We start from the raw sequence: 12,889 nt of genomic DNA, 5'->3' as shown, positions 1-12,889 counted from the left end.
TGCTGAGAAACTGTATTTTAGTCTTTGTTTTTATTGTTTTCTCCTCAATTTTATTTCATTAATAAACTTGGAAAGTAAATGTTAGAAATACAACTTCTAATTTCTCCACTGCACCATTATTTTCTTTTATAAATTGAGTTGATAAAACATATCACTCTCACTGCACTGTTATTGTACTTTGTTTTCTCTATTTTCTCTATTGTGTATTTTATCATATATTTTATACAATTTTATTTCATCTTATTTTTCTCTTATTGGAAATTATACTAAAACAAAACTCCTAAATAAATCACTATTTTATATGATAAACATTTCCAATTGATTAAACTCATCCCTGCACTCTCGTTGTATTTGAGTTGTTATTTTACTATATTTGAATATTCTACAGGTGTTATGTACTTACATAACATATACAAACCTTAATGTCTCATCAAATGTATATTTTATAAATTGAAAACAACAATAAATGAATTCCTCAACAGCACCTTTACTTTCTTTCACTGTGCTCTTACTGCTCTGAAACTGTATTTTAGTTTTTTCTATTCTAGATGAATCTATGTTATCTAAATAGGTAACTATTATAAATCAAATTGGGAGTTTAGTTGATATAATCAAAGTGTATCAATTCTAAGTTATATGAATTAGTACTAAGTGCAGATGCAGGTCAGCTAAATGCAAACAAAGGTCAAATGTATTTGCAGGAAACAATGGAACACAAGATTTGTCTTTCATGGACATTCTTGAGAAATCCAAGACGCTTATAAACTCAGCACAGCAGATCTGGAACCTCGTCTCTATTTTCCCATAATGGGCAAAGTGAACAGTCTTGCCAAGAAATGAGAAATATCCTGGGAACATCAGGCCGTCAGACATCTGGTATTTCCTGGCAGGTTGACCCACTTACAGCTGGACAGCAGTGGTCTCTGGTCTGGATGGAATGAATATATGTGGGTACAAATACAGTCGGATCACAGTGAACTGGAGAAACTCCTCCAGATTGTGTGGTAACATCACACGTGTGACAGTGTAGTGAGGAGGTTCCAGATACAGAGACAAACAAAGATTATATTCACATTACAGTAATGCTGTTTTGTTCAGTATTATACTCTGAGTAAATGAACCAGAAGAGAAACCAACGTTTTCTCAACGCCCCCTGGTGGCTGGTTAAAATACAAAACTCCTCCTCCTCCATGTTAGCAGATGGGACATGGGCCAAACTAAAAAGTCAACACGTTAAATTAATGTATCTCATAGATGGTGATGCTGATGTATGTTCAAATGTATGTACGCTCATCACACACGAGTAAATGTGGGGACATTTTATTGATACAGCCATGTCTCAATTATTACATAATGTGCTGTTTTTAAAAACCTCCGCTAGTCTGTGGCCTAAAGTTGAGTTAATCATAATTAACTCTATAATTTTCCCAGAATCTTTGGGAGGTTGAATGTTTCCGATTGCAACTCTAAATATATCCCATGCTGTATGTGCACACACACATATACATGTGCATAGTGTACTATACAGTTTAAAGTATGTGTTTATATATAAATATATATACACTATACACACATTTATATATATATTTGTATTTTATTATGATTTCTAATACAGGTCAATAGATTTACAGAATGAAATATCTGGTTTAATTAGTTCATTTATTCTAAAATGCTTGACTATACTTTTGCTATTATCATTATTATTATCATCACAGTCGTAATAACAATAATAATAAAATATTTATTTGTACTATCCTCATCATTATTATTACTATGATCTTATCGTTATTAATCATAATGTTTTAATTTTTCCTCTGAGTAAATAAATCCCAGATGATCAGTAGAGAATAAAAACACAAACACCTGCTGTCACACAAACAACGGTCCAATCCCTCCTGCTGTAATACTGACTGGCATCTCGCTGCACCAATCACAGCCCGCTGCCTCACCGGCCTGGACCAATCACGTGGCGCTACAGCTTAACTGGGCGTGTTCCCGCAGCAGAGGACGCAGTGTCTCCGCCGCCATTGAAGCTTCGAGTGTCTCGGGGACGAATCCACGTCCATTCCTCCAGATTCTTGTTTCCCGTGGACCGCAGCGATGGTGTCTCACTCGCTGGCGCTGCCGATGATCTGCTTCACCACCCTGTGGGGGCTGGTGGGGGTCGTGGCCCCGTTCCTGGTGCCCAAAGGACCCAACCGGGGGTACGTGCTCTGCTCCGCCGCTAATTGGCCTCAATTAACGGAGGTTTCATTTCTGTTCCTCCGCAGACTCGCTCGTCCCGCTGCGGGTTCATGATTCTGTGATTTAACTCGGATCCGTGCGGGGACTCGGTGTAGATACATGGACGCGCTGCTGCTCGTGATGGAGGCCCTGCGCGTCACCCTGCATCCTCCTCCTCCATCATCCATCCCTCTATCAACCATCCCCCCATCCTCTCTCTATCATCCATTCCTGTATCATCCTTCTATTATCCATCCCTCTATCATCCATCCCTCCATCCTCTCTCTATCCCCCATCCCTCCATCACCCATCCCTCCGTCATCCATCCCTCTATCATCCATCCCTCCATCATCCCTCTATCATCCATCCCTCCATCATCTATCCCCACACTGTGTCATTAAGGTTACAGGGTCAAAAGCAGAGGGAAGGATGAACAGATCATGGGTGAAGAGAGAGAATGAAAGAGGAAACATTCTCACTGAAACATCAAAGTCTTTTTAATGAAGCTGCTGCTTTATGAAAGTTGCTTTGTGTTTATCTTATTATTAACGGATATAAACGCTTTGTGTGTTTGACTGTTGGAAAACTTCTAACTTGTCATCACGTCACATTTCTACTTTAAATCCCCAGTGGGACATGGACACTAAACTAATTATGATAATTACAAAGTAGTTATGGTGGCTGGGTCACTATTCACTCATGTGATGATGTTGACGTTCTAGAAACCAGAAGTTTTACAGGAAACACTTCACGACAGAGTCCTGGTTTCCTTTTCAGGACTTTAGTGAAACATTAGATGTAATAAATGAAAACACCCGGTCGAGTGCAGATGATCCACAGTGTTACTGAATCCAGCTGACAGCTCTGTTCTCTCCCACAGCGTCATCGTCACCAGTCTCATCCTCACAGCCGTCTGCTGCTACCTGTTGTAAGTAATAACTCTCCCCCTCTTCCTCCTCTATCTCCTCTTCCTCCTCCTCTTCTTCGCTGTGAAGCTGCTGTAACTTTGCATGTTTTTTTTGCAGTAAATTTGTCACAATGCACTTGTAAAATACAATAACACCTTTAAAGAAAACATCCAGATCAAGAGAGAAAAGTAGAAACCTGTAATGAAAACATAGAGTGTGGTCGTGACAGTGGAGGACGACCATGTAGGATCATATATCTGCCACCAGAGGGCGCTCCAGCTCCTTCAGAAGATGACTTGTACGCAATAACAAAGGAAATAGGATTTAAATGTTGAAAAAATAAAATAACATGAGAGGAGAATACAAGTAGTGAACGTTGAGTCAACAAATATAGAAAGAGGAATACAAATAAGGAATTTAGCATCAAGAGGTGAGAGAAAATAATATTCTGACATAAGTATCTAGAGTTTTCTGACTGTTTTATGTAGTTTTATTAAGTCTAATAGAGTTTAATATGTATTAAATGCAAAAATAAGACAAATATTTGCAGTACTTTCTGCAGGAGAAAGCCTCGAAAGAATAAATATTTACTATTTTCAACTAGAACTTTAACGTCAACGTCACTTTCACCTCTAACTGGACGGAGTTGAGAGTTTCTTAAGGTTTTGGATCATGTAAAAATTATTAATTAGTTATTCTGTTGTTCCTGTATTTATTTGTTCAGGTCATAGTGTAAATATCATTGTTGAGTGTTTTTTTTTTTTTTAAACCTATACTGCAGCCAGCCACCAGAGGGGGCTCTCCCTGCTGTGGCTTCACTTCATGTCGTACATTATTTACAGTCTCTGGTTTGAGGAGAAAGTTAAAGTGGCTGATTTTGATCTGATGACTCTTTCTCTCTCTCTTCTTCATCCCGTCACTCAGCTGGTTGGTGGCCATCTTGGCTCAGGCCAACCCCCTGTTCGGCCCTCAGCTGAAGAATGAGACGATTTGGTATCTGCGCTACTTCTGGGAGTAAAGGTCAGTTTGTCCGAAACAAGTTTCATTTGTGAATCTCCAAGTCGCCTCAAACCAGCTCAAGGCTCCATGAGCAACATGAGATGAACAAATAAGAAGAAACAGATTTTTAAAAGAAACAAGAAACTCTGAAACACCTCAGTTCTCCTCTGATGCCTGAAAGATTAAGAAATCAGAAGTTTCTTTAAGGCTTGAATATTTTTAAGCATAAAAAATGATTCTGGTGAAATGTGGAAAAAGCCGTTTTATGTGTTTTCAAATGGACGTTTGCTCCGAGCTACTGGAGTTTCGGTCCTGAGAGCTACTGGTTCCCATCTCTGCTCCGACCCTCCCAGTCCACAGCTGTGACCCGGATGTTCACGATGCACAGATGATACAGAACTCACCGGGTCTCTCTGCTCTTCTTCTCCAGGTCTGTGTGAAGCCTCCCACCATTCCTCACGACCCTCCTCTCGTTCGGTGGATTTGATTTCAACATGATTCCAGAACTTTCAGAACTCCGCTGCTCGTCTCCAGTCTGCAAAACCCACCACAGAGTTCTTCTGTCACAGCATTTCTTTTTTAAACATCGAATTTCAGCATCAGGCGTCAACCTTGAGGAATATTAAGTATATGTGTAGCATGTGTAATTTAAGATTCAGGCCACATCCAAACTACTTTGTTTTTGTCGGACAACACATCATCTCCACACGTTGTGAGGAAACGATTACATTGACCCTCACGACCTGTTGTTGTGTTCTCTCTGCTAACAGCCGTTGATTGAGTGGTCATGTGATCTGTGTTTTCAGGCCAGTTAGTTTAAAACGGAAAACGCTCGTGTGGACGGAGATTGTTTTCTGAAAACTCAGTGTTCTGGATGTTGCCTCAGAGTTTAGTGGGACACATGTTGTTAGTTTTTTAAAACAAGGTTGAATTCATCTCGTGGGCTCATGACTGGATTCGTGAGCGTAAGTGAAACACTGGTTTTATTTTCATGACATCAACCGTCAGTTATTTATCTGAAATGTGCAATCCCTAAACATCCTGTGTTGTTGTTTACATTTTTGTTTTGTTGTGTCGCCGCCATCAGGGAACTTCTGAGTGTTTGTATTTATTTTGGCCGCCGGACGCTGACGGGAGCTGCGATTACCTCAGAGTCGGCTAGGCTGTGTTAGATGATTGTTATTATTTGTGACGTAATGTGTGTGTGTGTGTGTGGATGTGAGAAGTGTGTGTGTGTGTGTGGGGGGGGTGAGAATCTCTTTTAAAAAAACTTTTTAGAACGTGAAGAGCGGTTCCCTCCTCTTTCGACCACTTCAGTAGGACCCCCCCCCCCCCCCACACACACACACACATTCCCCTCATGCTCCACACCGCGGAGGTCCTCGTTGCCATGGTGATCTTGTTGTACAATTCATTCCCGCTCCCGCTCCCCCTCGACCCCCCCCCCACAGTTTTTTTTTGTGATAAGCTCCTGCCTGTTCTCATGTGCACAGATGTGCTGTGGGTTGAACGGGGTCGCTCTGCAGGGGCACGCTTACCGAGTGTTGATTACAGCAGATTTAACGACATGTCCACGATTCCATTTTTTTTATTTTTTACCACATTTTAAGCCCCCCCCCCCCCTCCCCCCGCCCCTGACGGCCTTTCAAGCAGCAGCTTCACCAAATCCCTCGTTTAAACTTGGCCTAATGAATTCTGTTGGGGGTTGACCGCTCATCGAGGCACAGTGCCCCCCCCCCCCCCCCCCCCCCCCCACCACGTCTCTTCAGTCGTTAATCAGCAGCTTGGTGGTTTCCTCAGTGATGATGACTCGTCACAGTTTGGTCAGACGTCAGTGAAACAGCACGTTGGAAGTTCCCTCCTGATTTTATGTTTATTTAATTTAACGTTTGCCTCGAGTAAGATGCTGATGTGTGACACACCTGCCTCCTCAGCTGCCGCCATCACCACAACTGCACCTGCCCCCCCCTCCCTCGCCCCATCTCCAACCCTGAGAACCCCTTCCTCTCTCCTTCCTTCCTTCTTTCCTTCCTTCCTTCCTTCCTTCTTTCCTTCCTTTCTCCCTTGACACTGTCCCTCTCCTTCTTCCAAACCACTTTGCTTCAGCCAAAAAGAAAAAATAATCAAAGCCGATATACAGCTACTTTTTAGAAAGACCAAATTGCGTTGTATCTTTTCCTCCAGCCCTGTTTGGTGGTTGTGGTGGTGGCGTGCACGTGGGAGTGAACACACAGGAGGGTTTACATCAGTGTGCTGTACAGTCCGTTACTGAGAGATGACCCCGGGGCCAATAGGGCGTGACCCCATCTGATCTGTACATAAAGATGGACGACTCCATCCGTGGCTCCACTTTCTGATCACGACTGTGCAGAGTGAAAGGTTCTGACGGACTCCACTTCCTCCCACTATTAACAAATGAAGCCAAAATATCCCGGATGCGAGCGCCGCCATCTTTCACAGCTGGAGTCTGCAGTACGGCATCGAACTCATCGGAACATCAGAACAAAAGTCTGTTTATTTTAGTTTTAGGGGTTCGGTCCATTTCCTGTGAATGGGGGCAACATGTCGTCCATCTTTATTTACAGTCTAGAGAACGCTGACTTCGACGCGTGTAAACAAGAAGCTCACTGGCTTCGGCGAGACGTGACCCTGCAGGGAGAGAAATGACCCCCCCCCCGCGTGGTTCCTCCCGAGCCTCGGGTCCGACGGCGGTTCCCTTTCACCTCGTTTCCTCCTGTCAGGTTTTCAAACCATCAACTGCCAAAAACCCTTTTGTGTTGAGGTTTGTCTCCTTATTGAATCACAACCCGGGTCCAGAGGGACAGAGTCACATGGTCGGTGTCGGGACATGAACCCGTCCAGATACGTGGGACATGAACCCGCTGTGGACATGTGATGGTTTTCTTTACTGGTTCTGGTTCTTTTGGAAACCAGCTGCTGTTTTACTGGTTAAATTATTCCTGGCAACATAGATGGATGGAGAGAGATGTGTGTGTCTGTTTGTGTGTGTGTGTGTGTGTGTGTGTGTGTGTTCAGCGTCACCATGGTAACAAAAATCCACTACATCACAGATCTAATTGTCGGTGCAGATGAGTTCCTACATGTGACCTTGTATTAGTGTGAAGTGCTTCTGTGTGAGTGGCATCGTATGTGAAACACCCAATAAAAGACACTATATGTCTAATGGAGTCTGATGACGTTGTTAATGTTCCTCTCGAGAGCACTGATAACACACAAGTGCACACAAACGCACACAGTCACACACATATACCCACACACACACACCTGACAGAGTGGAAATCCTGGGAATGCAAAGACATTGGATCTGAGGATGATTCTGTGTGTAGCACAACACAAATACCTAACATGAAACCTTCACCCTTACAACAAGTCTAATCTTATCTCACCAAGGACACAATAACAAGTACACACATATACACACAACTGGTTATTTCTGTTTCTCGTTAATATCTGAGGGGTTCGGGGGGGTTTGTTGGGGGGGGGGGGGGGGATAATATCGCTCTGAGTCCTGTGTGAGTCTGTGCAGAGGAGAAAATTAAAGAGTCAACTCTTGTGTTGTCACTTCTCCGGGTTGAAGGACCGTGGCAGTTTGATGAAGTAACCTTGGTAATGAAGGACGAGGCTGACTCCCTCACACGCAACTCGCACAATGTGCACGGGGGGGGCGCGCATGCATGATTCATACATTTAACTCACCTCATCTATCAGGTGCAGACATTTTGCCGGCTGAACATTCAACAGTTTGCAGCAGAGATCTGAAAACCCGAAGCTGCTGAGGACGAGCTGCTCGTGATCGATTGATTGTTTCATCGATCGGGGGGGAAAAGGCTGCAGGGAGGAGAAGTGACAGACGTGAAGGTAAGAGAACGTTTATCATGAGGCTGAAAACATTGATTATGTTCACATATGAATTCATACACTTCATCCTCACAAACACAATTTACATCACAACAGGACTCAAGCTCAGAAAGCAGAAATAAATCAAGTTAGATTTGAAATATAGGAGAGTAGCACCTACGCAGTTGTATGGGATATTTTACAGGGTTCCACAAAACACTGAAATGTTGTGTTCCTCTGATCACTGTGCAGGAGAGTGACTGAAAACATTGTGTGAGAATTCAAATGACTCAGTGTAACAAAATGTTCTAATAAATTCTGTTCATGTGAATGTTTTTCCTGCTCTGGATGTTTCTGTTCACTGAAAAAGACTCTGTCTCTGGTTCATTCAGGCTCATTTAAACTGAACCATCCCCCATATAAATATAGAATATCTCCTCTAACACCTCACACCTTGATTTAGATAAATGTATTTTGTGCAACCACGTGACAGGATCATCTTTTTCAGTGCATTTGGAACCAGAGTAGAAAACAGTTTTGTAGCTGCAATTTGATTTTGACAATCTGTACTTTACACACTCACACAGAGTGTAAGAGTCGTGTAAACTGGAGGATGTTATCTGCTGTGAACAGTTTATATTTAATATCACGTTTATTCATCAGATGTGTTTGAGGACAAAGAAAACAGGTGTTGGTGCCGAGGCTAAAGAACAAATCACACAGGTCGTTCACCTGGAAAAACATAAAGAGAATCTAGGCGGCACTTTAATTTTTGTTTTTATTTGTCTTGAAATTTTGTTTTTCATAGCCACATATTCCATGTTGTTGTAATACAGCTCCCAGCCATTGGTGGCAGCACTGAGCTAACTGCTGCTGAGCAGAACGGACTGTGGTGAACCAATAAGAATCACAGCCTCCTGACCAGCGACTGTAAATAAAGATGGACGTCGTGACAGCGCAAAGTGAAGCCAAAATATGGAGATCAACCCCTGGTGGCTGGCTGCAGCACATTTCATAAACCCTGCCTCCTTGTTAGCAGAGGCATGGACCAAACTAGAAAGTCAAACTTTAAACATACACTCCTGATCAAAATCTTAAGACCAGTTAAAAAATTGCATGAATTTGCATTTTGCACTGTTGGATCTTAGGAAGGTTCTAAGTAGAGTTTCAAAATGCAAAAAGAAGAAATGGGAACAAGAGCCCAAAAGTTGTGAGCAGGCAATTTATTGAAAACAACAATTTAACTGAAGTAGGCTGTTCATCAGCTGATCAAAAGTTTAAGACCACATCCTTTAAAAGCCAAAATCTGTGCAAAAATGTGGATTCCATGTCATTTCCTGTCAAGTAATCAAACTGTGAAGATCTCTTGATGGCAAAGGCAAAAACAGCTCCCGTCTTTGAAGGTAGTAGGATTGTTGAACTGCATAAACAAGGCCTCTCACAACGTGCCATCGCTGCTGAGGTTGGACGCAGTAAGACAGTCATTTTGCATTTCTTCAAAGATCCTCAGGGTTATGGAACAAAAAAATCAAGTGGTAGACCCAAAGAATTCTCACCGGCGCTGAGCCGGAGGATCCGAATGGCTATCCGTCAAGACACGGGACGATCCTCGTCCCAAATTAAGGCCATTACTGGTGCTGACTGCAGCCCAATAACCATCAGACGGCATCTGAGGAGGAAGGGCTTCAAAAACAAGAAACCTCTTCAAAGGCCACGTCTCCTTTAGACTTTGCAAGGGAGCACCAAACATGGGACATTCAAAGGTGGAAGAAAGTTTTATTCTCTGACGAGAACAAATGTAACCTTGATGGTCCTGATGGCTTCCAACGTTACTGGCATGACAAGGAGAAGCCACCTGAGATGTTTTCTACGCGGCACAGTGGAGGGGGCTCCATCATGATCTGGGTGCTTTTTCCTTCAATGGAACAATGGAGCTCCAGGTGGTGCAGGGCGTCAAACAGCAGCTGGCTATGTGGAGATGTTGCAGCGGGCCTCCCTCATGACTGAGGGCCCTCGTCTGTGTGGTAACGACTGGGTTCTTCAGCAGGACAACGCTCCAACTCACAAGGCCCATCTGACCAAGACTTTTTTCCAGGAGAATAACATCTCTCTTTTGGACCATCCTGCGTGTTCCCCTGATCTTAATCCAATTGAGAACATTTGGGGATGGATGGCAAGGGAAGTTTACAAAAATGGACTTCAGTTCCAGACAGTGGATTCCCTTCGTGAAGCCATCTTCACCACTTGGAGCAACATTCGCACTAGCCTTTTGGAAACACTTGCATCAAGCATGCCAAAACGAATTTTTGAAGTGATCAACAATAATGGTGGAGCTACTCATTAGTGAGTCAGTTTTTGACACTTTAATTTCTGTTTTAGGATTTTTTTTTTTTTTTTTTAGCTGTGGTCTTAAACTTTTGATCAGCTGATGAACAGCCTACTTCAGTTAAATTGTTGTTTTCAATAAATTGCCTGCTCACAACTTTTCTTCTTTTTGCATTTCGAAACTCTACTTAGAACCTTCCTAAGATTCAACAGTGCAAAATGCAAATTCATGCAATTTTTTAACTGGTCTTAAGATTTTGATCAGGAGTGTATTTATCTCAAAGATGGTTTCTTAGCACCTTGATGTCTGTTCAAGTGTTCATGTAAGAACAGGGTGACTCCTCATACTGCTTCCTGCCACCAGGGGGAGATCTGGGGGATGTGGCTTCACTAATTGGAAGCAGTCATGTTATCCATCATTATTTACAGTCCAAGGTCCCATCCACTAACATAGAGGAGGTGATGTTAATAATCGATACTGCCGCCAGCCACCAGGGGGAGATCAAGAGGATTCTGCTTCACTTTCCAGCAGCTGTTACGTTTGATCAAGAGCAGAATGTGTTTTACTAAATAATGAAGCAACACGTCGGATGATCACTCATTGTTGGAGTTGATAAAGAACATCCAGTCGGGTGATGTAGCAGTCAGCTCAGCACAGATCGTTCCACCGGGTTATGATTACGTTTCTATAATACGAGTGTTATTCGTCTGCTCCGCTGTCCTCTCACATTAACAGGACAAACATTCATCTATAATTCACAGCTGCAAACAGATGAGCGGCGCTGCAGCTCAGCCGTCTCCCTGTGGAAGCAGATTAATGAGTAAACAGCCCATTAAGTCTGTGTGACATTTGGAAAAAGCCGCAGTGTTCTGGTGATTGATCGAACAACGCTGATTTATTCTGTCCTCTGGTCACAGAGAGAGAGGAAGACGAGGACGGCTGGTGTGTCCACGCACTGAGGACACGCTGCCAGAACCTCAGCTATTGTCCTGCAAGTGTGAAGCGTTCAAACCTCGGCCTACATTCCTCTTAATGCCAAATTAACACACACTATTTGGGGACACACACACACACATGGGCCTACACATATGGGCTGTAACTGACAGATACACACAAACGCCCCGCGGCTTATCCTCTGTAATATTCATAAAATGTGGCTTAATGTGCTCATGCGCCACGACAACCTACTTTCCTCTGAGAGTACATTAAGATTTAACCGTCTTTATGCAGACGGTATATGAGCTGGCCTAAATAACACAGGCTCCTCCTCACAGGGGAGCAGCTGCACGACTGCTGATGCATATGATCTGTCTTCATATCGACTAGTTCAATATCTGTACAGAGGCTGTTTATTGTCCAAGATTTGGTTATTGAAGATGTGGAGTCGCCTATGTTGTAAATATACGCAAAATAATGTTATATAACCAAACAGGGAAGGTATTTGTGATATCTGAGGGAATCGCCACTCAAATATATGAAGATGTAACTTTGTAGGTGAGTAGTTTGTGTTTTCATAGATTTCATATATTTAGGGTTTTACAAGCAACCGACTGTTTTTGCTGCAGCTGATTTATTTACTTATTTACTAAAGTCAGCTGCTATTGGCTGCACACGATGCATTAGGTGTTTTCTAATAAAAATGAATGTGCTATTATGATAAACATGTTTAAATCCTGCATTTCTCATTCTTATATACACTCAGTAGCCAGTTTATTAGGTACACCTAACCACACAGAGGTTATAATGTTCAGGTTTGGTAATGATTTAAATTCAAGGTCTTTTTTGCAGGTGATATTCACCAGAGACCGACTGATTTATCGATTGGCCGATAAACATGAACTGGTATTAGACTTTCACAGAAATGTTAATATTGATTGTAAAGTTTTCTTTTACGAATATAGATAACGATGCAGAAAAGCTGTGCACTGATGTTTACATTTTATCCTATTTCATAATTTAAATTTCCATATATTTGGTTGTGTTTGTGTTTTCTTATTTCTAATTATTTACCATTAGTTTTATTGCTTTTATTATAAAAAATTATCGATATGTTCTCAATATCTGTAGATATACCTCATATTCATATATTATTATTACTTATCTTTCATCTAGTCCTCCTCACCAGGAGCTGCAGTGAAGTTATTGAGGAAGTTATAAGAACCAGGATCATTTTTTATTCCTCTTACTTGTAACTGGAGCTCTGAGTGTCCGTGTAGCGGCTGTAGAGGAGCGTCCTCCCCGCTGGAGAGGCCTCCTGACGCGGCTGCGCTCCCCGGGTCTCGGGCCCGGGGCCTCCAGGGGTCACCGGGTTCACCGCCTCACTTCGCCCGGTGTCCTCAGACCCGGGTCGTGTGACCCCGCCCCTCTGACGTCAGCGTGTCGACACAAACAGTATCCGCTTCCGCCCTCAACGGTCAAGTTGCCCGTAATGAACCGCCCCCAACCAGAAATACAGGCTGTGCTTTTCAAAATAAAAAAAAGGAACCGTCTCTAGCGTAGATATAACAATCTAAACAGTCAACAAGTAAAACACTCACATACTCATCATATTCAAATATTTATAATTATTCTTACA

General features: G+C 42.6%; 1 protein-coding gene and 1 long non-coding RNA gene across 4 annotated transcripts; one reads left to right on the top strand and one right to left on the bottom strand.

The window, feature by feature from the left end:
• The first annotated feature begins 2,050 nt into the window (after window positions 1-2,050).
• Window positions 2,051-4,149, top strand: atpv0e2 (ATPase H+ transporting V0 subunit e2). The gene is made up of 3 exons (XM_053418913.1): window positions 2,051-2,204; window positions 3,104-3,151; window positions 4,056-4,149. The coding sequence occupies exons 1-3, from the start codon at window positions 2,101-2,103 to the stop codon at window positions 4,147-4,149; spliced, it is 246 nt and encodes an 81-aa protein (XP_053274888.1). The 5' UTR covers window positions 2,051-2,100.
• On the bottom strand, window positions 2,705-12,639 carry LOC128436954 (uncharacterized). Of its 3 annotated transcripts, none has more exons than XR_008338131.1 (4): window positions 12,501-12,639; window positions 7,848-7,979; window positions 4,535-4,665; window positions 2,705-3,413 (listed from the first exon to the last, which is right to left on the bottom strand). It is a non-coding gene; the product is annotated as an uncharacterized LOC128436954 (long non-coding RNA). The 3 variants fall into 3 exon arrangements; XR_008338132.1 differs by lacking the exon at window positions 2,705-3,413 and adding an exon at window positions 4,170-4,304; XR_008338130.1 differs by lacking the exon at window positions 2,705-3,413 and having other exon boundaries at window positions 4,375-4,665.
• Window positions 12,640-12,889: the final 250 nt, after the last annotated feature.

This window comes from Pleuronectes platessa, chromosome 3 (genome assembly GCF_947347685.1).
Source record: "Pleuronectes platessa chromosome 3, fPlePla1.1, whole genome shotgun sequence".
Classification (NCBI taxonomy): domain Eukaryota; kingdom Metazoa; phylum Chordata; class Actinopteri; order Pleuronectiformes; family Pleuronectidae; genus Pleuronectes; species Pleuronectes platessa.
The sequence above is the reverse complement of the archived record's forward strand: the minus strand, read 5'-3'. Positions and strand labels throughout refer to the sequence as shown.

Coding starts and splice junctions, on each gene's coding strand:
- atpv0e2 (XM_053418913.1), top strand. CDS start 2,101: ATGGTGTCTCACTCGCTGGCGCTGCCGATGATCTGCTTCACCACCCTG. Junction 2,205..3,103: donor CCCAAAGGACCCAACCGGGG/GTACGTGCTCTG, acceptor TCTCTCCCACAG/CGTCATCGTCACCAGTCTCA. Junction 3,152..4,055: donor GCCGTCTGCTGCTACCTGTT/GTAAGTAATAAC, acceptor CCCGTCACTCAG/CTGGTTGGTGGCCATCTTGG.